The sequence below is a fragment of the Odocoileus virginianus genome, chromosome 6 (genome assembly GCF_023699985.2).
Source record: "Odocoileus virginianus isolate 20LAN1187 ecotype Illinois chromosome 6, Ovbor_1.2, whole genome shotgun sequence".
NCBI classification, from domain to species: domain Eukaryota; kingdom Metazoa; phylum Chordata; class Mammalia; order Artiodactyla; family Cervidae; genus Odocoileus; species Odocoileus virginianus.
The window spans coordinates 27929537-27953097 of record NC_069679.1 but is presented as its reverse complement, the minus strand read 5'-3'; the positions used below and the strand labels follow the sequence as shown (position 1 = coordinate 27953097).

The following is a 23561-nucleotide window of genomic DNA, read 5'->3' as shown; positions in this document are numbered from 1 at the left end:
TATCCACTATACCTCCTAGTCAAGAAAAAAAATGTGAGTAAGCCCAGATAGAGACAATTAAAAGGAGAATGGGAAAATTACCATAGAACCACAGACAGAGGAGGATTATAAAAGGCTATTTATATGACTCTGTGCAAAGACATTTGAAAATAGATTCTTTTATCCAACAGTATAGTCATAATTTATTCAAAAACAGAAAAAACTTTAACAGTTAATAACCACTGAAGAAATGTAAAAAGTTGTCACAAGGAAGTACCTCCTAAAAAATGCCATGCTCAATTGGTTTCACAGAAGAATCCTTTTTAAAACTTAAGGAATAAATAGTTTTTGTATTCTTTAAACTGTTCCTGATAACTCTATAACATTGAATATCCCTAGGGTCTGTATTTTGATCTCTTAAGTGCCATTTTCCACTAAAAGAAACCAGGGCTTGTTGTAAAAGAATCTGATTCCAGATATGAGTTAGGGAATAGGTGAGGTATGCTGGTGAGGATGCATTTGTGTCAAAAGAAGCTAAAACTCAGTTTTAGGATACTTTTGGATACTTTCCTCGGAAGATGGGAAGTAAGGCATATTCTGCTTTGCCACAGTGAATATCCATTCATTAGTGTAATGGACATTCCAGCTGTGGCAGTTAGACAAGAAAAAGAAATTAAAAGCACCCGAATTGGAAAGGAAGAAGTAAAACTCTATTTGCAGATGACGTGATTTTGTATATAGAAAATCCTAAGGAATCCATTAAAACATTGTTAGAACTAATAAACAAGTTCAGCACAATTGCAGGATATGAGATACAAAAATTACTTGTATTTTATACATTAGTAATGAACAATCCAAAGATAAAATTAAGAAAAAAGAAGTACAAAATTTATTTATTTTGAAAAGATACATGCACCATTATGTTCATGCAGCAGTATTTACAGTAGCCAAGGTATTGAATCAACCTAAGTGCTCATCAAGTTTACAAAACTAGCCTCCTTCTTCCTACCTCATGGGGTTCCAGTCTGTTTGTGGTTTTCCTGAGTCATGTGGCCTCAGAACACTGAATTTAGTCCTGAACTAACCTGATCTTCTTGGATTTCTTTGGATTTATAGTTAGATTCAAAAAGAAATAGATCATTCAGACTTGTTATGCCCGCAAGTCTGGATACTCAGGAACAGATTCATGATCTGAATGTGAGAACATATTTACAACTAGCAAATAACTAATCAATTGCCCCCCGAGAGTCCTTTGTGCTTCACATTTGTTTCATCTCTGCTTTGGTGAGTGTGAAATCCATACTCTGCCAGGTGTGTGGCATTGTGCCAGCCATAATAGGGATTTACCAAGTGTAATTAGACCTGGTCAATACCAATCAGCCTATAGTCCAGGATTTGTCAATATCTCTAAAAGTATGTTTAAGGGAAATTTCTTTCTAGTTCTGTAGTACATTTCTGGGTTTATTATTAAGGTTTTTTAAAAATCGATTTTGATTGTCACCCTGTTGTTCCCTCTAATGGACCTTCTTATTTCCTAAGCTATAAATGACTTATTTAAAAGTTTCTTCCCTACTTACCAGAACTCTTCTGAAGAACTTAGCTTCTGATATAGTATGGAAGTAATAAGTAGATTTTTCTAACTTTTCATTTCAGACTACTTTGATTAAGAATTGAAAGGAAATATTTCTAAAGCTAAAGAAGATAGGAAATAGGAACATAGTGGATTAATGTTGCTCTTAGTACCTTTGGCACTCTTTTTCTCTCTTTCTAGCAAAAGCTTCTGAGTAAAATCTCCAGAGAAAAGGTGACATATTGAAGAGATGGTAGAAATGAAAATAATAAAGCATTGGGGAGTGAGGAAGAATAGGTGCAGAAGAGTAAATGTGTAGATTAATGTTTTGGTCACCACAGAATAAAATACAGTTCATTAGTATGGTGTATAGCAGGTAGGTATAGTATGGTGTAAAAAATTGAATATTAAAGCCTTCTACTGAATTTCTGTTGGATTTTATGTGTGAATGTGTGTGTGTCTAAAGAGCTACTATATTTGTTTTCCTGCTTACTGCTTTGTTTAAACAACTTATTGAGTTTTGATTTGCATACTATATTAAAAAAGTCACCCATTTAAAGAATATACTTTAGTACTTTTTTGGCATATAGTTTATTTTTATGGCCAAATAATATTCCATTGTGTGGATTATGCATCATTTTATTTATCCATTCATCAGTCTATGGAAATCTAGGTTGTTTCCACTTTTTGGCTATTATGAGAAATGCTGCTATGAGCATTTGTGTGCAAGTTTTTTGTGTGGATATATGTTTTCATTTTTCTTGGGTAGATATCTCAGAGTGGAACTGGTGGATCATAGGTCATTATACTTAACATTTTGAGCATCTCTCAGACTTTTCCAAATTATACCATCTTACATTTCCATCAGCAGTGTATAGGGTTCAGGTTTCTCCACATCCTGGCCAACACTTGTATGCCTTTTTTATAATAATCACCTTAGCAGGTATGAAGAGGCATCTCACTATGGTTTTGGCTTGCATTTCACTAATGGTTTATGATGCAGAGCAGTTAAATGCATTTTTCTTTTTTTAGCTAATTGGTTTGAACAAACCTATTAAAGAAGTGGTATTCTTTAATGAAATGAACATTTTTTTCCGTAAAAGTCAAAAGACTCGGATGTTAGTATTGCTTTTTATATCTGTTTAGAGGCTCTTTGACCTTAAATGGGATCTTTTTTAAAAAACATTTTTTGAAATATTTCTTTCTTTATTTTTGGCTGTGCTGGGTCTTTGTTGCTCCGAGCAGGTGTTTTCTAGTTGTGGCAAGCAAGGACAACTCTCGAATTGCAGTGCACGGGATTCTCATTGTGGTGGCTTCTCTTGTTGCTGCATGTGGGCTCTAGAGCACATGGGGTTCCATAGTTGTGGCACATGGGTTTAGTTGCCCCAAGGCATGTGGAATCTTTCCATACTAGGGATCAAACCCATGTCCCCTGCGTTGGCAGGCAGATTCTTAACCGTTGGACTACCCAGGAAGTCCTTAGATGGAATCTTTATCTTTTAAATGTCATAAATTTTCTGCCTTAACAGAGTGGCTGTAAGGATCAGTTGGAATAGATTAAATGAGAAATGTTTTCGTAAGCTGTAAGGAATAACCAAACCCTATAACTCATTGTTCTCCGATATGATTAGTTTACTCAGACAGAGAAGAACATTCATAAGGAAGAGCATCATAAGGGAGGCTTCCATGATTTTGCCTCCTTTCCTTTCTGTCATCTGTAGCACTAGCTTGGCCATAGGAATTCAGCTAAACAATGTGAACAGCAACCTTTTGGGCTGAAGTTAAATTCATTCCTGGAGGATGGTGTAAATGAACTCATTAATATTGTTCTTATAAATTAATAACATTATCATTCTCATCCACTTACTTGTATACAACATTGAGAATATGTTTTTCTGTACTTTCTTGCAGAACTTACGCTGTCCGTTGAATGAAGAGGTAATTGCCCAAGCCAGGAAAATATTCCCTTCGGTGATAAAATACATTGTAGAAATGACTATATGGGAAGAAGAAAAAGAACTGCCTCCTGAACTCCAGAAAAGGTGGGGGATTTTTTTAAAGGGGGAAGTTTTCACAATGGTTATTTATATTGCAGAATGAGTATTTTAAAAATGTCTTTTGTTTTTATCTACTGCTTTAACTTAACTATCACTGTGAAAATTTTATATAGAGAATTTTTCCAAAGTGTCCATTTATATGAGATACTCTTCTAAGACATCATACAGAAGTTAAGGCAAAAGAAGGGCTTAACCAGGAGCTTCTGATTTTTAAGAAAAAACATTTTTGGGCTGTTGTTCTAAATGATTTACAAGGACTTAGGAGCCATTCATCCCAGCAAGGAAGTAAATTGCCCAGTTTGATCCTAGCCTGGACAACTTCCAGGTTCCCTGAGAGGTTTGTGAACTAAGGTGGGGACTTCAGAACAGCGTGTTTCTGCTTAGTCCAGATCTTTAGCACTTTTCTTGATCAAAAATTTTGATGGTCAGAATAAAGAGATATCCCTTTGTCCTGTGCTTTGGGATCTAGGATTATTTCACATGTAGGGATTTAAGCGTTTTTTGTTTTTGTTTTTAGCTAAAACCCAGCAATTTCTGACAACCGTAGGTCTTTTAGTGACAGCAGTATTGGCTTTTAATTTACAATAGGCAAAAGAGAATTCCAGATCTGATATGAAATACAGTTTGGGACCTGTGGGAATTTTTCTACCTGTGTAATATTAGGAGTTTCACAAATCTAAATACAGTTTTTTGAGTTTACTGGGTTTATTTGTATTATTTTAGGAGAGAGACTTAAGAATTGCAATTTTTAAAGACATTAAATGTATCATTTTGACTTTTACTGGACCATAAACTGCTTGGAAAAATAAAGGTCATCGGAAATTATGTCAAAAAAATTTGAATTTCAAATACATTGATAGCATCAGTTAAATGCTTTAAGAAATTTTATGTTGCTAAGCTTAATTCTAGCAATCTGCCTGTCTAAAAAGGATGGGTTGCTTGAATGTGGTCATGTATATAGACAGCACTGTACTTCAGAGTCACAGATCTGATTTCTAATTCTCATTGTTTATTGGCTTTGGGACGAAAGAGAAGTCTTTTTGAGTTTGTTATTTCCTAAGCTGCAAGAGGCTTGAGAAAAACTGCCTCTTAGAGTTATTAGGATCAATTGACTAATGGAAGATTATTGTAAACTGTTTAAAACTGGTAGTAATTTCTGACATTTGTGTAGCTGTAGCCCACAACAACCATTTTCATGTATTTTATAAGGTCCTCACACTCAAATGTAGATATTACACATCTCTTAGAGATGGAAAAGATACCATCATCTCAGCAAGATTAAATGCTTAAGTGATTTGTCTGAGGTTTCACAGTCAAATGGTAGTGCTGGCACTTAAAGTATATACACCTTAAAAAAAAAAACTTAAAAGTACTATAAAACCAGTATTACTTAAAATAAATAGAAGGTAGAAACAAAAATAAATAAAAACTAAATGTTAGTAAAATCTTGACTGTTTATCATTCCCTGCTTGAAAGTTCTGAGCCTGAGGCTTGTCTCCCTTTGTCGCAGTGGGAGATTAGCAAGAGTTATGAATGGTGTTAAAGACATACTGCCACTTAATGAGAATAGCATTTTACTTCTGGAAGTAAGAAAAATTCGGGGATAAACATGAAAAAATTGATACTTTTATCAGAGTTTTAAAGTTTTATGGCACCGTACCACTTAAAATCATCTCCTATACTAGTATTAGAGTGGTACTTTGGAGAAGGAAATGGCAACCTACTCTAGGATTCTTGCCAGGAAAATCCCATGGACAGAGGAGCCTCTCAGGCTGCAATCCATGGGGTCGCAAAGAGTCGGACACAACTGAGCGACTTCACTTTCACTTTTCTCATACATAGGAAACTACGTGGTGCTACTCATCACATGGCATTTTTCATTTTAGCCTGTTTTTCATATTTTCCTTTGCTTATTTGTTGCAGTGTTTGAATATGTATCTTTTTGTTTTAAACAGGGAGAAAAATGATAGATACTACTGTGTCCTTTTCAATGACGAACACCATTCATATGACCATGTCATATACAGTCTACAAAGAGCTCTTGACTGTGAGCTTGCAGAGGCCCAGTTGCATACCACTGCCATAGACAAAGAGGTTCGTGAGTTTTATTTGAATTATTATGCTGTCTTCATCAGCTTCCTGGAATTTGGGTGTTGCCAAGTAGCCCTGTAGCCCTTGCTAAGTGCTTTAGTAATGTGTCAGGTACAACCATGCTCTTCATTTATTCCTTATAGCCTAAGTAAATTGGTTGAAACTTGGTTTTTCTGTGTGTGTATATTACAGTTTTAGTTGACTATAATTTTCCTTTTTTAGTCTAAATAGAAAGTTACTGAATATATTTGGCAAAGAGTAGTTAAGATTGTCAGCTCAACTTTAGCTGTCTTTCTGTAAATTATTGAATAAATGACTACATGAATCCTGAAAAGTTGGTTAGTTTAACATTATTTATTAAAACTATTTATAGAATAATGTTGATAACATGGCTCAACTTTTATTTAACACCCATCCAAAGCAAAATGTATTCTTCAGATAGGTAGAAGGAATAGTAACCTAATCCCCACCCTCAAAAGGAGTGTAAGATGGTGGAAGAAGCATCACAGCACTAGTTACTGGTATTGTGATTCTAGGACTTGAGAAGTCAGTATCTGTTAGGCCACACCTCTAACCCACTAGTGGACTACATGTGTGTTATGGAACACATGTTAAAGAATTTCAGTTCACTCATGAAAAGTATCTAAGGCATATATTAATACTAATAGTTTATTAAACCTAATTTATTGTTACATAATAGAGTATACTACAATAAGTAAATAATGACATTCTTGAGAAGCAAGAAATCTGAGTCCCTAAAGTATAGAAATTCTCTACCAGTGGCATTGAAAGTTCTGAAGCTGCATGAAGGTAGCTAATGCTAAACATTTCTGTTTATCTTATAGGTGTTATCAATTTTAGGACTTTTAGGTGGTCAAAAATGATTAATAATTAAGAGCTTGTTGGGTCTTTGAGTTTTATATTACTTGTTGATTGGGATTGTCAGTCTACTACTTACTTCCCATGTTTGTCTATAATTAGGGCCGTCGGGCTGTTAAAGCAGGTGCTTTTGCTGCTTGCCAGGAAGCAAAGGAAGATATAAAGGTAATTTTCTGAATTAGGGTCAAAATGAAAATGTTGAGAGGAATGTACAAGAGCCCAAGTAAAACAGTTATATTGTTGAAGTGGTTTGACATCCTAAGTAAACATAAGTTTGGAGCATTTAGACCCAGAGATTTGAAAATGTAACAGTTATATGATTTGTTTTTTTGAGGAATAGATAACTTTTAAAACAAAAAATTTAAAAACTAGTTTGTTTCTAATATTCCTTTCATTTGTAGAGTCATTCAGAAAATGTCTCTCAACATCCACTTCATGTAGAAGTATTACACTCTGAGGTTATGGCTCATCAGAAATTTGCTTTGCGTCTGGGGTCCTGGATGAATAAAATTATGAGCTACTCAAGTAAGCATATAGCCTGTTTTTCTTATTTTTCATAAAATATTGTCTTTTTAAATAGCCACAGATTTTAAAATGTCATTGAGCACAAAGTAAAATGATTGTTGTTTTTTATGCATTTTATTTTCAGTATTGCATTTCAGATGCTGTGAATAATGTTTTGTTGGCTCTTGATTCTTTGATGTTGACAGAATTATTCTTGACATCAAGTATGAGAGGATTTACTGTTAAGTTTTTTCATATGTTCTTGTAGGAAATGTATTTTTGAAAGAAATACTTTAAGAATAAAAACTATGTAACATCTTTTGTTTGTAGGTGACTTCAGACAGATCTTTTGCCAAGCTTGCCTTAGAGAAGAACCTGGCTCTGAGAATCCCTGTCTCATAAGCAGGTTAATGCTTTGGGATGCAAAGCTTTATAAAGGTAGGTAGATCTTTACTTATGCTTCTTGCTTTGAAGCAAAGGAATATTACAGCTGTAAAATGGAGTTGTGATCTCTTGTTTATTAAATCAACTAACTTGATAAGATATTGTATTTTCATGGTGAGAACAACCAGTCAACCAGTGTTAAAACCCAGGGAGATTGCCTTTTAATTGTAGTGCCTTTTCATTTAGTCAGAACCAGTAAAAAAAGAGTATCTATGTATTCGTGTAGTAATGCCATTATAAAAGCCATGTTAATTTTCACTTTTAAAATCTAAACAAAGACCCAAAAGTAAAAAGTTAGAGAAAGGCTAAAGGGGATGGAGAAGGGGAGGTACAGAGGGTATTTTTTAGTGAGATAGAATGAGAAGGAATAGAGAAAGGTTGGGTGAAGTAGGATGAAGTAAGGTACAGCGGTGAGAGGGGTACAGAAAATAAGGGAAAAGACATTACATGTATGTATTTTAAATTCTAGCTCTTAAATATTAACGTGGTAAGTGCCACTAATATTTGAGTCCTTGAAGTCTATTAGCATGTGAAATATTTTTATAGTGTTCTGCCACTACTAATAGCTAAAATGTTTTCTTTGCCTTGGCAATGCTCCTCCCACTTCTCCCCAAAATGATTTATAGGTGCCCGTAAGATCCTTCACGAGTTGATCTTCAGCAGTTTTTTTATGGAGATGGAATACAAAAAATTCTTTGCTATGGAATTTGTGAAGGTAATTGCTCTTTATAAATAGATGTCAAGAAATGAAAATAGAAGGCCATTTTGTAAGTGAAAAAATGGAAACAAAGGGGATAATTACAGAGCAGGAATTTAATTTTACAGCTTATTTGTTTTTCAAAAAGTTCATCATTTATCTTCACATTTGATAGTATGAAAATAGTAGTATAAGAGAGGAGATAGTTGGAAAATGACCTGTTATTTACTTGGACAAAGCAATAGGAAGTTGTCACAATTAGGAGTACATTTAACTTTTCTAATCATTTATCTGTTAGTTAAAATTGTAAGAAGAGCAGTGACTAGTTGAAAGAATAGCAGGGAAAAGAAACATATATACATGCTAAAAGGAGGCAGAAATTTGATAGGTAAGAGTTATACTTAACTATCTGAGGCTAGAATATACAAATTTATAGCTTTTTTAAAAAATTTATTTTAATTGGAGGCTAATTGCTTTACAATATTGTAGTGGTTTTTGCCATACATTGACATGAATTAGCCATGGGTGTACATGTGTCCCCCATCCCGAAGCCCTCTCCCACTTCCCTCATCATCCCATCTCTCTGGGTTGTCCCAGTGCACTGGCTTTGAGTGCCCTGTTTCATGCATCAAGCTTAAGACTGGTCATCTATTTCATGTATGGTAATAGACATTTTCAATGCATTCTCTCAAATCATCCCACCCTCACCTTCTCCCACAGAGTCCAAAAGTCTATGCTTTACATCTCTGTCCCTTTTGTTGTCTCACGTATAGGGTTGTCATTACTATCTTTCTAAATTCCATATATATGTGTTAATATACTGCATTGGTCTTTTTCTTTCTGACTTCACTCTGTATAATAGGCTCCAGTTTCATCCATCTCATTAGAACTGATTCAAATGTATTCTTTTTAATAGCTGAGTAATATTCCATTGTGTGTATGTACCACAACTTTCTTATCCATTCATCTGCCAGTGGACATCTAGGTTGCTTCCATGTCCTAGCTATTGTTAACAGTGCTGTGATGAACATTGGGGTACACATGTCTCTTTCAGTTCTGGTTTCCTCAGTGTGTATGCCCAACAGTGGGATTGCTGGCTCGCATGGCAGCTCTATTTCCAGTTTTGTTCTCCATGGTGGCTGTATTAGTTTGCATTCCCACCAACAGTGTCAGAGTGTTCCCTTTTCTCCACACCTTCTCCAGCATTTATTGTTTGTAGACTTTTGGATAGCAGCCATTCTGACTGGCAAGAGATGGTACCTGATTGTGATTTTGATTTGCATTTTTCTGATCATGAGTGATGTTGAGCATCTTTTCATGTGTTTGTTAGCCATCTGTATGTCTTTGGAGAAATGTCTGTTTAGTTCTTTGGCCCATTTTTTGATTGGGTCATTTATTTTTCTGGAATTGAGCTGCAGGAGCTACTTGTATATTTTTGAGATTAATTCTTTGTCAGTTGTTTCATTTGCTATTATTTTCTTCCATTCTGAAGGCACTCTTTTCACCTTGCTTATAGTTTCCTTCGTTGTGCAAAAGCTTTAAAATTTAATTAGGTCCCATTTGTTTATTTTTGCTTTTATTTCCATTATTCTGGGAAGTGGGTCATAGAGGATTTTGCTGTGATTTATGTCAGAGAGTGTTTTTCCTATGTTTTCCCCTAGGAGTTTTATAGTTTCTGGTCTTACATTTAGATCTTTAATTCATTTTGAGTTTATTTTTGTGTATGGTGTTATAAAGTGTCCTAGTTTCATTCTTTCACAGGTGTTTGACCAGTTTTTCCAGCACCACTTGTTAAAGAGATTGTCTTTTCTCCATTGCATATTTTTGCATCCTTTGTCAAAGATAAGGTGTCCACAGGTGTGTGGATTTATCTCTGGGCTTTCTATTTTTTTCCATTGATCTGTATTTCTGTCTTTGTGCCAATACTGAACTGTCTTGTGACTATAGCTTTGTAGTATAGTCTGAAATCAGACAGGTTGATTACTCTAGTTCCCATTCTTCTTTCTTAAGATTGCTTTGATATTCAAGGCTTTTTGTATTTCCATACAAATTGTGAAATTATTTGTTCTAGTTTTCTGAAAAATACCATTGGTAGCTTGATAGGGATTGCATTGAATCTGTAGATTGCTTTGCATAGTATACTCATTTTCACTATATTGATTCTTCTGATCCATGAACATGGTGTATTTCTCCATCTATTTGTGTCATCTTTGATTTCTTTCATCAGTGTTTTATAGTGTTCTATATATAGGTCTTTTGCTTCTTTAGGTAGATTTATTCCTAAGTATTTTATTCTTTTTGTCGCCATGGTGTGTGGGATTGTTTCCTTAATTTCTCTTTCTGTTTTCTCATTGTTAGTGTATAGGAATGCAAGGGATTTCTGTGTATTAATTTTATATCCTGCAACTTTACTATGTTCATTGATTAGCTCAAATAATTTTCTGGTGGTGTCTTTAGAGTTTTCTATGTAGAGGATCATGCCATCTGCAAACAGTGTGAGTTTTACTTCTTCTTTTCCAGTCTAGGTTCCTTTTATTTCTTTGTCTTCTCCGATTGCTGTGGCTAAAACTTCCAAAACTATATTGAATTGTGGTGAGAGCAGGCACCCTTGTCTTGTTCCTGATTTTAGGGAAAATGCTCTCAATTTCTCACCATTAAGGATAATGTTTGCTGTGGGTTTATCATATATGGCTTTTATTATGTTGAGGTATATTCCTTCTATGCCTGCTTTCTGGAGAGTTTTTATCATAAAAGGGCGTTGAATTTTGTCAAAGGCTTTCTCTGCATCTATTGAGATAATCATATGGTTTTTATCTTTCAATTTGTTAATGTGTTGTAGGACATTGATTGATTTGCAAATATTGAAAAATCCTTTCATCCCTGGGATAAAGCCCACTTGGTCATAATGTATGATCTTTTTAATATGTTGTTGGATTCTGTTTGCTAGAATTTTGTTTAGAATTTTTGCATCTATGTTCATCATGATATTGGCCTATAGTTTTCTTTTTTGTGGCATATTTGGTTTTGGTATTAGGGTGATGGCGGCCTCATAGAATGAGTTTGGAAGTTTACCTTCCTCTGCAATTTTCTGAAAGAGTTTGAGTAGGATAGGTGTTAACTCTTCTCTAAACTTTTGGTAGAATTCAGCTGTGAAGCCATCTGGTCCTGGACTTTTGTTTGTTGGAAGATTTTTGATTACAGTTTCAATTTCAGTGCTTGTGATGGGTCTGTTAAGATTTTCTATTTCTTCCTGGTTCAGTTTTGGAATGTTATACTTTTATAAGAATTCATCCATTTCTTCCAAGTTGTCCATTTTATTGGCATATAGTTGCTGATAGTAGTCTCTTATGATCCTTTGTATTTCTGTGTTGTCTGTTTGGTTTCTGCATTTTCATTTCTAATTTTGTTGATTTGATTCTTCTCCCTTTTTTTCTTGAGTCTGGCTAATGGTTTGTCTATTTTATTTATCTTCTCAAAGAATCAGCTTTTAGTTTTGCTGATTTTTCCTGTAGTTTCCATTGTTTCTTTCATTTATTTCTGCTCTAATTTTTATGATTTCTTTCCTTCTACTAACCCTGGGGTTCTTCGTTTCTTCTTTTTCTAGTTGCTTTAAGTGTAAAGTTAGGTTATTTATTTGATTTTTCTCTTGTTTTCTTGAGGTTAGCTTGTGTTGCTATGAACCTTCCCCTTAGCACTGCTTTTACTGAATCTCATAGGTTTTGGGTTGTTGTGTTTTCATTTGTTTCTATGTGTATTTTGATTTCTTCCATGATTTGTTGGTTATTCAGAAGCATTTTGTTTAGCCTCCACATGTTGTATTTTTAATAGTTTTTTTCCCTGTAGTTGCCATCTAATCTTACTGCATTGTGATCAGAAAAGATGTTTGAAATGATTTCAGTGTTGTTGAATTTACCAAGGCTAGATTTATGGCCCAGGATGTGATCTATGCTGCAGAATGTTCCATGTACACTTGAGAAATGGTGAAATTCATTGTTTTGGGGTGAAATGTTCTATAGATATCAATTAGGTCTAACTGGTCGATTGTATCATTAAAAGTTTGTGTTTCCTTGCTAATTTTCTGTTTGGTTGATCTGTCCATAGGTGTGAGTGAGGTATTAAAGTCTCTCACTATTATTGTGTGACTGTTAATTTCCCCTTTCATACCTGTTAGCATTTGCCTTGTGTATTGAGGTGCTCCTATGTTGGGTGCATTTATAATTGTTATATCTTCTTCTTGGATTGATCCTTTGACCATTATGTAATGTCCTTCTTTGTCTCTTTTCATTCTTTATTTCAAAGTCTATTTTATCTGATATGAGTTTTGCTACTCCTGCTTTCTTTTAGCCTCCATTTGCATGAAATATCTTTTTCCAGCTCTTCACTTTCAGTCTGTATGTGTCCCTTGGCTTGAGGTGGGTCTCTTGTAGAAAGCATATATAGGAGTCTTGTTTTTGTATCCATCCAGCCAGTCTGTCTTTTGGTTGGGGCATTCAACTAATTTCATTTAAGGTAATTATTGATAAGTATGATCCTGTTGCCATTTACTTTGTTGTTTTGAGTTTGAGTTTATAAACCTTTTCTGTTTCCTTTCTAAAGAAGATCCTATAGCATTTGTTGATGAGCTGGTTTGGTGGTGCTGAACTCTGTCAGCTTTTGCTTGTCTGTAAAGCTTTGGTTTCTCCTTCATATTTGAATGAGATCCTTTCTGGATATAGTAATCTTGGTTGTAGGTTTTTCTCTTTCAGCACTGTAAGTATGTCCTGCCTTTCCCTCCTGGCCTGAAGAGTTTCTATAGAAGGATCAGCTGTTATCCTTATGGGGATCCCCTTGTGTGTTATTTGTTGCTTTTCCCTTGTAGCTTTTAATATTTGTTCTTTGTGTTTGATCTTCATTAGTTTGATTAATCTGTGTCTTGGGGTGTTTTGACTTGGGTTTATCCTGTTTGGGACTCTCTGGGTTTCTTGGACTTGGATGTCTATTTCCTTCCCCATTTTAGGCAAGTTTTCAACTATTATCTCCTCAGGTATTTTCCCATGCTCTGTCTTTTTGTCTTGTTCTTCTGGGACACCTATGATTCGAATGTTGGGGCATTTAACCTGGTCCCAGAGGTCTCTGAGGTTGTCCCCATTTCTTTTAATTCTTTTTTCTTTTTTCCTCTCTGCTTCATTTATTTCCACCATTCTGTCTTTCACCTCACTCATCCTGTCTTCTGCCTCAGTTATTCTACTGTTGGTTCCCTCCAGAGTGCTTTTGATCTCATTTATTGCATTATTCATTATTGATTGACTCTTCTTTATTTCTTCTAGGTCCTTGTTAGACATTTCTTGCATCTTCTCAATCCTCATCTCTAGTCTATTTATCTGTAACTCCATTTTGTTTTCAAGATTTTGGATCAGCTGTATTATCATTATTCTGAATTCTTTTTCAGGTAGACTCCCTATCTCCTTCTCTTTTGTTTGGTTTGGTGGGCATTTATCATGTTCCCTTACCTGCTGAACATTTCTCTGCCTCTTCATTTTGTGTAGATTGCTGTGTTTGGGGTGCCCTGTCTGTAGGCTGGAAGTTCATGTTTCCTCTTTATTGTAGAGCCTGCTCCCTGTGGGTGGGGTTGGACTAGTGGCTTGTCAGGGTTTCCTGGTTAGGGGAGCTTGTGTCTGTGTTCAGGTGAATGGAGCTGGATCTCTTCTCTCTGGAGTGCAATGAAGTGTCCAGTAGTGAGTTTTTGGGTGTCTATGGGTTTGGCATGGCTTTGGACAGCCTGTCTTTTAATGCTCAGGGTTGTGTTCCTGCTTTGCTGGAGAATTAGCGTGGTATGTCTTGCTCTGGAACTTGTGCCTTGGGTGGATCTTGGTTTCAGTGTAGGTATGGAGGCTTTTGGGTGAGCTCTTGTCTATTAATGTTCCCTGGAATCAGGAGTTCTCTGATGTTCTCAAGTTTTGGAGTTAAGCCACCTGCCTCTGGCTTTCTGTCCTTCTCTTACAGTAGCCTCAAGACTTCTCCATCCATACAGCACAGATGAGAAAACATCTAGGTTAATGGTGAAGCAATTTTCCACAGTGTGGGACACCCAGAGAGATTCACAGAGTTACATAGAGAAGAGGGAGGAGGGAGATAGAGGTGACCAGGAGAAGAGGGGGAGTCAAAAGTGGAGAAATCAGTCTAGCCAGTAATCAGTTCCCTAAGTGCTCTCCACAATCTGGAACACCCAGAGAGATTCACAGAGTTACACAGAGAAGAGAAGAGGGAGGAAGGAAATAGAGGTGACGGGAGAAGAGGGGCAGTCAAAAGGGGGGGAGAACAGTCTAGCCAATAATCAGTTCCCTAAGTGTTCTCCACAGCCCAGAACACCCAGGGAGATTCACAAAGTTAAGTCAAGAAAAGGGGGAGGGAGGAGATAGAGGTGACCTGGGGGAGAAAAAGGAGAGTCAAAAGGGGAGAGAACAATCAAGCCAGTGTAATCACATCCCTAAGTGAAAATGGATACTGAAGATTAGATTCTTAAAGGTACAGAATTGATAACAAATACCATATAGCAAAGATTAAAAATCGAGAGTAGAGGTTAGACTTTCAGAAAAACAATATTGAAAATACTAAACAAACACAAAAATTATAAAACATATATATATGAGATTGGCTTTAAAAATAGGGTCTTTTTTCCTGCAATGTAATAGTAGGTTATAAAAATGAAAATTAAAGGAATATAAAGAGGTTAAATTTTTTAAAAATTAAAAAGTGATAATAGTAAAAATGTATCTAGGACTTTCTCTGAAGCTGTGTGGGCAGTGTGGGGTCAGTTCAGTTTCAGATAGTTCCTTGTTCCAGCTTGTACTTGTTCTCAAGGTCTATAGGCCCCCTCCAATGCTTAGTCAATATTAACTACAGGGTTCTAATCTGTTGCACTTGTCACTTCCAGAGCTGTTCCCTCTTTGGCTTCCTCTGTTTGCAAGTCTCTTTAGTGTCTGATTTCTGCCCTGACACAAGGAGGCGAAGGTAGTCACTTATTTAGGCTCACTTGTTCAGTTGTGTTGTGGGGAGGGAGGGACACTGCAAATATCACTGGCATGTGCGGGGCGTGCTCGCAGTGTATGGACCACACTGGGTTTGCCCCAGCTCACGGCGGCACGTGCTTCCTGGGTCTACACTGCTCAGGCCCCAGGGTGCTCTGCAGGGGCACTGTCCAAAGCAGGCCCTGCATTTTGTGCACTTCCAGGTCTAAGCTGCTCAGGTTCTCGGGTACTCCGCAAGGGCACAGACTTGGCGGGGCGTGCGTTTTGTGCCCTTCCCAGGTCCGAGCAACTCAGGCGACCAGGTGTGTGGCAAATGCACTGTCCCAGGTGGGCCATGCGTCTTAATCACCTCCCCAGTCCTAGCCACGTGGTTTCCCAGGTGTGCCGCATGTCTCTTCTGGGAAGCTAATCTCAGGCTGCGACCCTCCTGGCAGATGTCAACCATCCAGGATCCCAGGAAGACATGGTTAGCACCTGGAAGCCTGCTCACAGTTTGGTGGAGGATGCCCGTCTCTGGGACCGAGATTGGAGCAGCCCCTTGCCTGCCAGCTCTGGCTGTCATACACCTGCTTCTCTGCCTCCAGTGGAGGGGAGAGGCCTGTACACAGCCGGCCAGCTCACCTTTGGTATTGGCTCAATCCTTTGTTCTGTGAGCAGCACAGGCTGTGCTTTAGAACCTTTCACAGGAAAGTTCTTTTTTTTTTCCTCTCTAGCAATCCCACAGTTTGGGTTGCTATCTCATGTTAGCTCCCTCAGATTGTCCTCAGGGCATTCAGGCCCAGTGTTTGGGCTACGTTTCCACTGGCAGTTGTGTTTAGGCACGTATTCTGTGGGTTTTTTTGTTTTTTTTTTCTCCCGGTTATGTTGCCCTCTGAGATTGCAAAACTCCCCACAGACCAGCCTGTGAGAGGGTTTCCTACTGTTCGGAAATTTCTCCTGCTTCACAACTCCCTCCCCAGGACCAGTCTCTGTCCCTAACTCTTTTGTCTCTCTTTTTGTCTTTTATGTTTTGTCCCACCTTCTTTCAAGGAGAATGGGCTGCCTTTCTGGGTACCTGGTGTCTTCCACCAGTGTTCAGAAATTGTTTTGTGGAAGTTGCTCAGCATTCATATGATCTTTTGGTGAATCTGTGGGAGAGAAAGTGTCCTATTCCCTCCCATCCTATTCCTCCGCCATCTTGGGACTGCCTCTATAGCTTTTTAATATTGTTTTGTTGATCTATTGTATATCCCTTACACTGTTGTATTTTCTTGTGTATTTTCTTGTGTGTCTCTCAAGTTAAATTAGTTAGAACATATACTTCTTTAAATCTTCTACTTTGTCTTATACAGAGGTATGCAAGAAATACTTGTTAGTTTATTCTGATTTTGAGTTGCATAAGATTCTGCAAAACTTAGGACAGAGGTAGAATCAGAATGGAATTGGAAGCAGAATGGGAAATTATGGTTATCATAGGTAAATGATACTGTGTGATAAGATACTTGCACTTCCTGGATTTTATCATTAGATTGATAAAAGCAGCTAAGGTATTTGGTTACTTGAAAGGTGATGACAACTCAAATTATCAACTCTATTCTTCAAAAACTCTTTAGAAGTAGAATAAAGGACCATGTATGTGATCTGAAATGAAGGTTTTTCTTTATACAACAGCAGTTCACCCTCCTTAGGATTACCTGTTAAACTTTGTGTTAATTCTAATAGATGGAATTAAATATGTAGGTCAAGGATCTAATACTCTGCTTACATATAATAGCTGCTTGAGGCATGACTGGATGTGTTATTGTTTTTGTTCTTGCAAGATATCAGGGTTGATTTTCATCTGGTATGCACTAGTATGGATAATAAGTTATGCACAGCCAGCATCCATTCTGTTTAAGGCTGGATTGAATCTGATGATTGATTTTCTGGGTCATATCAGGTTTTAAATACATTTAATATAGTCCCTGCTGTATTTCATCAGAAAGAAAATCTGCCAAAGATTGCCCCAGATTCTGTTTGGAGAAAGGATATATTGCACCTTTGCAGTCCTCTGTGATTTTTACCTCTGTGTTTATGTGTGTGTGTTTTGTTTTTTAAAAATCATTTCTTACTGTAAGAGATTGGATAGCTGAATTCCTATTCGATCTTTTGTTACTCGCTTTTTTAGTAAATTTTTGTTGACTGTAGTATCTCCCTTTAATAAATAGGTATTACAGTACTTGCTATCTTATACATAGAAACAAATATAGCAGCTGTTAAAACTGGGATTTTAAAAGTTTTCAGCAGTCATTTATAATTGCTTCTCTACTTATTGTTGTATCTTTCAGTATTACAAGCAGCTCCAGAAAGAATATATCAGTGATGATCATGACAGAAGTATCTCTGTAACTGCCCTCTCAGTTCAGATGTTTACTGTTCCTACTTTGGTATGTATTAATTAGTCTTGACAATCTTTCTAAGTAACATTTGTTTTATTTTTAAAGAATTTTATTTGATGTTGAATTAAAACAATTTCCGAGTCACTGTGTTCTATTCCACTTGGAAAATTGAATAATTCTTCAATGGTATCAGCATGTGAATACTTTAATGGTTCCCAAGGACTAGGTAACTCATGGAGTGGGAGTGGTGACTCTGAGCTGTTTTGAAAGTCCTCATCTCTGCAGGGGAACACCAGAGCTGGTTCTCAGTGTCTAGAGTGACTTAGGAGCAGTGCCTTATTAATACCAAAACAAAATATCTGCTAGTCTTTTGTTCTTTACACTTGTTGTTCTTGTCGGGGGTGAGAAGAGCACCTAAGATACAGCAAAACTAGGAGAGTATGACTGTCAGGCATTTGCAGGAAATGGTGCTGCAAGGCTTAGGAGGAGAGTGAAGGATTCTGCTTCTTTTTTGTACTATTGCCAATGCTGTTTCTTATGGACAGTTTAGTTTCTGCTTTCTCTTTTCAAAGCCCAGAGAAAAGGATATGAAAGAGAAATTGGATTGTGAGTGAGGGGGAAATGTCAGAATACATAATGTATATGATAGAAGCCTGAAGTATATCTGTTTGTTTTACTTCACTCACTGTATAATTAATAGTGGTAAACATTCATGTCAGTAAGATGTGTAATGGGCTTAGGGTGTTCAGACAGGTGTTTTCTAGTTACTGAGGAGTAGGGAACTTTTAGAAAATAATTTCTCAGAAATTGCTATTCTGTGAGGGTAAGGATTGTGTTTGATGCTCAACAAACATTTATTCAAAATGACTTACCAACCAAATTAATAAATAAAATCCATACTATAATGAGTTAATACTAATGACAATGTTCTTGGCATATTCTACAGGCTCGACATCTTATTGAAGAGCAGAATGTTATCTCTGTCATTACTGAAACTCTGCTGGAAGTTTTGCCTGAGTATTTGGATAGGAACAATAAATTCAACTTCCAGGGTTATAGCCAAGACAAATTGGGACGAGTATATGCAGTAATTTGTGATCTAAAGTAAGTTGTTCAAGTCAAAAGGTGAGGGTACCTATTAAACACAGTTGGATTTATTCTATCCTGTAAATAAACATCTGATCTTTTTGGTTATCTAGTGATGACAATTACAAAGAACTGTGACTGTCATGTCAGTACATTTCTTAAGTGAAGGCTTCTTATAGAGTTAAAATCAGGTCAATAAAGAAGGTACTGAGGAAAGGCCTCTCATAGGAACGAGGATCTTTTGGGATCATTAAATGAATCTCCATCGTAGTCACCATGCCTTCCACTCATTTCCACTCATGCATTTTGCTTCTGCCCCTCTAGCATAGTCTCTTTGTGGTTAGTTTCAAACGATCTTGTTGATGTGAATTTTTTTAACTCCCTTTTTCATACATATGATCAAGTTATAGATACTCATCCAAGGTTTCTTAAGATATTCTCCCTGAAGAGAATAGAGTTTCCTTTTAAACTGAAGTTGAAATCACATGATAGATCGTATTTGGGATCATTGAACCTAAAAGGAAATAAATTTCTATTTTTTTTTAAATAGATAGTGACCTCTGTAAGCATTATGCTATATAAAGTATTCAATAAATCATACACTTCAAAAAATTATTTTAAGAATATATTGACAAAATATGTTTCATTTACTTTGCTGTTTTAAAAAAGAGCTCTGAGATATATATGATTATTTATTCTTGTCCCTAGGGGAATAAAATCACTCTAATTTTTTCCATTTCCTCTAGTGACCATGTAAGATATAAAGGGATAGAAACAAGTTTCCAAACCAACCTAGAAATAGTTTAGTTAGAAAAATACATTTGACAAAATTTCTGAAACTATTCATTGGATCCTTGGTATTACTGAGAAAAATGCTTCCAAACCTTTTCCAATTCCTCAGTTTCTAAGCATGATTATAACATGTAATTCATTCTTTAAAGTTCAGTAAGTTATTATGTTATCATATCTTCAGTACAAGTTAAGATGGCAGTGAGTTCAGTAGTGAATTACCATTTAGCTAGTGTGATTTGCAAATTATGCATAATTTATATCAGTCAAACAAACAAAAAATATACAAAAACTCCAAATGGCAGTACTTAATGTTCAGTGTTAAATTCTTCTATTTGTCATTTTTTTGGTCTGCTGTATAGGAAAAATCTCTTTACCGTAGTTCTCATTACTCTGAAGTATTCTTATAACAGAGTTATTTTTTTATCCAGAGAAGTAGTGCATAATCACATCATTATTTTACCATACTTTATTTTATTTTGTGGATCTCTGACTATAATTATTCTCTGCAGTAAATAATTTAGAGTTACTCCAACTCTTTGCGACCTCATAGACTATAGCCTGCCAGGCTTCTCTGTCCATAGAATTTTCCAGGCAAGAATACTGGAGTGGGTTGCCATTTCCTCCTCCAGCCTGCGTCTCCTTGTCTCCTGCATTAGCAGGTGGGATTCTTTTACCATTGTACCACCTGGGAAGCCTACCCCTATGGTAAAACTGTAGGATCCTTGGTTGGGAAGGTAATTTTAAATTTTTCCCAGTCTTCTAATGCTCACAACTTCTCTTCTACATCCTTATATAAGTAGACATATCTCTAATGACAAGGAGAAGGGAAAATTAATGTCTTTTGAGGACTTATTTAATTCACTCTCACAAGGGTCCTGTGTTATTAGTAACCATTGTGTGCTAAGGAGCTTTACTTATTTTACTTCATTTTATTCTTGCAATATTCTCATAAGGCAGGTGATATAACCTTTATTTGTAGATTATAATTATTTGCCTAAGGTCATAAAGCTAGTAAGTGGCAGGATTTGAGCCTAGCACTATTTATCTGTAATACTCATGTTCCTTTTACTACATCAAGTAGCCTCACAGACTACATAAACAACCACAAAGCCTTCTCTGAAACCTGGCCTAAAACACCAATCAGATATGCCCTTCGTTTTACAAGTAATTATTGAGCCCCATTTCTCAGTCTCTAATTGTAGAAATTTTGTAGTCATTCTTATTATTTCCCCATAGCCTTATTCATTCACCACTTCTTCCTGAAACCCTTTTAAATCAGAAACAGCCACAAATACTTAATGCCTTTTAGTTGTTTCTTTTCTTCTTTACTCTTTCCTTTCTTCCTGTCTCTTGCATCTTCTTTACTTCCTAGGTCTCCTACAGGAGTCAGGCATGAACTATGTGAAGTCACTAGAAACTGGAAACATAAATTCTCTTCTCTAGATCAGTGCCTCTCAAATATTAATATGAATGCAGATCATTGTGGGAGCTTGTTAAAAGGCAGACTGAGTAGATCTGACTAGAACCCAAGATTCTGCATTTCTAAAGATTTACTTGATGCTGATTCTTCTGATATGTGAACCAACCTTTTGAACAGCAGCAGTGCTCTAGATAACAGACAAATTTCGATGCCATTTATTAATTGTGGTAGAGTTTAAACTTTAGTCTTTTTTACTTTTACTTTAAAGGAAAAGTTTAGAATGTAATTAACATACTTTAAAGTTATTTCTTTGATTAAGTCCAGATGATTGTATTTTAACTTTGAACATATTAATGGATATTTAAAGAAAGGGAAAAATTAAACCACAATCTTTACTATCTTTACAAATAAAACTTATTTTTCCTCCATCTTTTTGCCTTGTCTTTTGTGTTCTGCGTTACTTCCTTTGTACCCTTTTTGGGGAGCTTAACTTTGGATTACAGTGTCCAGGATACATAACCAATTTTTCCCTCTACATTGTGAACCTCAAGGGTTAGGTATCTTATCTGTTTCTGTTCCTGATACCTGTTGTGTAATAGGTATTGATTTGGGTTGACTGAATGCAAAATAATTTTTGTCAATTATTAATTATTCCTTCCTGAGAAGTATTTCATGGTAAACCTTGTTCCCATTGGACATGAAACCAGTCATTGTCTTTACAGCCTAAAGAAGTATTGTTCTTATAAATGTAGGCTACATTGGGTCTGTTTGTCTTTTGAAACAAATATATTCTGATATGTAAGTCAGGATGATATAGGTGTTTATATCCTTCTTCTGGGATCAGGGCAAAGAATGCCTGGAGGTAGGAAGTCTGTTCCAAATTTCCTGACCCACCAGCAGTAGTTTATCTATGGTACTGAAATCAGATAGCAGGACTGAATGGCTCTGGTAACCAGTACCAGAATATTCACACCAAGTTACAAATCTCTAGTCATACTGAGCAGCAACAATAAAGGTATTGAATCCTCAGGCCAAACTACTATACGTGTTGCAAATTTTCTGTAATTCTTATGACTACATGCTTTAGGGGTAAAAATGTGTTATTTTACTGAATAAAATTAGTTTTTAACTTACAGAATATTCTGAAACAGTTTGCACAGACAGCAGACATCCTGCACAGGTAGTTTTGACATGTATTTTGAGACTGAGGGGATTTCATCTGGTCCTTTGGGTAAAGGGTATGAATGCTTCTAGAACATTTGTATTGTGATTGTCCATCTGTGACCGGCTAGTTTCCTTCTGCTGCTGCTGCTGCTAAGTCACTTCAGTCGTGTCTGACTCTGTGCGACCCCATAGACGGCAGCCCACCAGGCTCCCCCGTCTCTGGGATTCTCCAGGCGAGAACACTGGAATGGGTTGCCATTTCCAGTTTCCTTCTAGGTTCACTTAATCAGCCTAATTTTTGAGTGGAGAAGTCAGGCTTTAGCTTTGACATCTGCCTCTGGTTGAGCATTCACATTTTTCTGGCATAATTCTAGTGCTGCCTAGAATTATAAGAAATTAGAATCCGTAATTTTGATGAATCAACATTGTCTATAGCCCTGAGAACCTTAAAATTATCTCAAAATAGGAAAGTGAAATGTTTCTTTGTCTCTTGAAATATTAGATATATCCTGATCAGCAAGCCCACAGTATGGACAGAAAGATTAAGAATGCAGTTCCTCGAAGGCTTTCGATCTTTTTTGAAGATTCTTACCTGTATGCAGGTATGATAGTTCTTCTGTACATCAGTAAGATAAATTTATTTTAAAAATTTAATCCCAATTTTTCATGTTTTGTTTTGAGCAAATTACGGTTTTGAGGAAGAATAATTGTAGCAAAGTAAAAGTAAAATTTAAACACTGCCTCACTGATCCTGCTTTCATAGACCTTAGTTAACTGCTGCTGTTACTATTAATGTTTATTAATGTATACTATGTGATAACTTGTAAATATTTTCATGCGTTATTTCTTTTGAGCCTCATAGTAATCTTATGAGGTGGTTACTATTATTATCCCCATTTTACATACAAGGGAATCATAGCTTAGAAATAATTTGACCAGGATCATACAGCTAGAGAGTGACAGAGTGAGAGTTTGAACCCGTGCATTCTGACATAGATAGCCATGTTTGAAAAAAATACTTAAGCATACATGAGTATAAATCTTGATGATTTTATATCTTGCCAATGGAGGAGCAAAGAAAGAGGGCCCATGTATGTATGTAAACTACTCTTTTCTTGTAGGGAATGGAAGAAATCAGAAGGCAAGTTGGGCAACACATAGAAGTAGATCCTGACTGGGAGGCTGCCATTGCTATACAGATGCAGTTGAAGAATATTTTACTAATGTTCCAAGAATGGTGTGCTTGTGATGTAAGTAAAATTTGTTAGTAGGATCAGTGCCTTTTTAAGTGTTCTAATGGTGACTAGCACAGTTTTATGTTGCAGCTTCCTTGATGTAAAGTTTTATTACTTCTGATATTTTCTTATATATTTGAATCTTATTAAATTTGAGTTTTTTTACACTTAGAAAATGTGCTCCATGGTATTCCACTTACTGTTGGGAAGAGTGGAGTTTAAAAAATACAACACACACTAATCAATAAATTAATTAAATTTGTTTCCTTGTACATGAAT

At 36.2% G+C, this 23561-nt stretch overlaps 1 protein-coding gene across 5 annotated transcripts in view; it reads left to right on the top strand.

Annotated features, from left to right (window-relative positions):
* LOC110146094 (E3 ubiquitin-protein ligase UBR1) overlaps nt 1-23561 on the top strand; it is a 120408-nt gene that overhangs the window by 39011 nt on the left and 57836 nt on the right. For all 5 annotated transcript variants that reach the window (XM_070469083.1, XM_070469085.1, XM_070469084.1 and 2 more), the window contains 10 exons: nt 3461-3591; nt 5562-5700; nt 6679-6741; nt 6978-7101; nt 7411-7518; nt 8151-8239; nt 17535-17633; nt 18532-18689; nt 22550-22649; nt 23169-23297. In XM_070469083.1, coding sequence (XP_070325184.1) covers nt 3461-3591; nt 5562-5700; nt 6679-6741; nt 6978-7101; nt 7411-7518; nt 8151-8239; nt 17535-17633; nt 18532-18689; nt 22550-22649; nt 23169-23297 — 1140 coding nt within the window. The remainder of the gene's footprint in view (nt 1-3460; nt 3592-5561; nt 5701-6678; nt 6742-6977; nt 7102-7410; nt 7519-8150; nt 8240-17534; nt 17634-18531; nt 18690-22549; nt 22650-23168; nt 23298-23561) is intronic.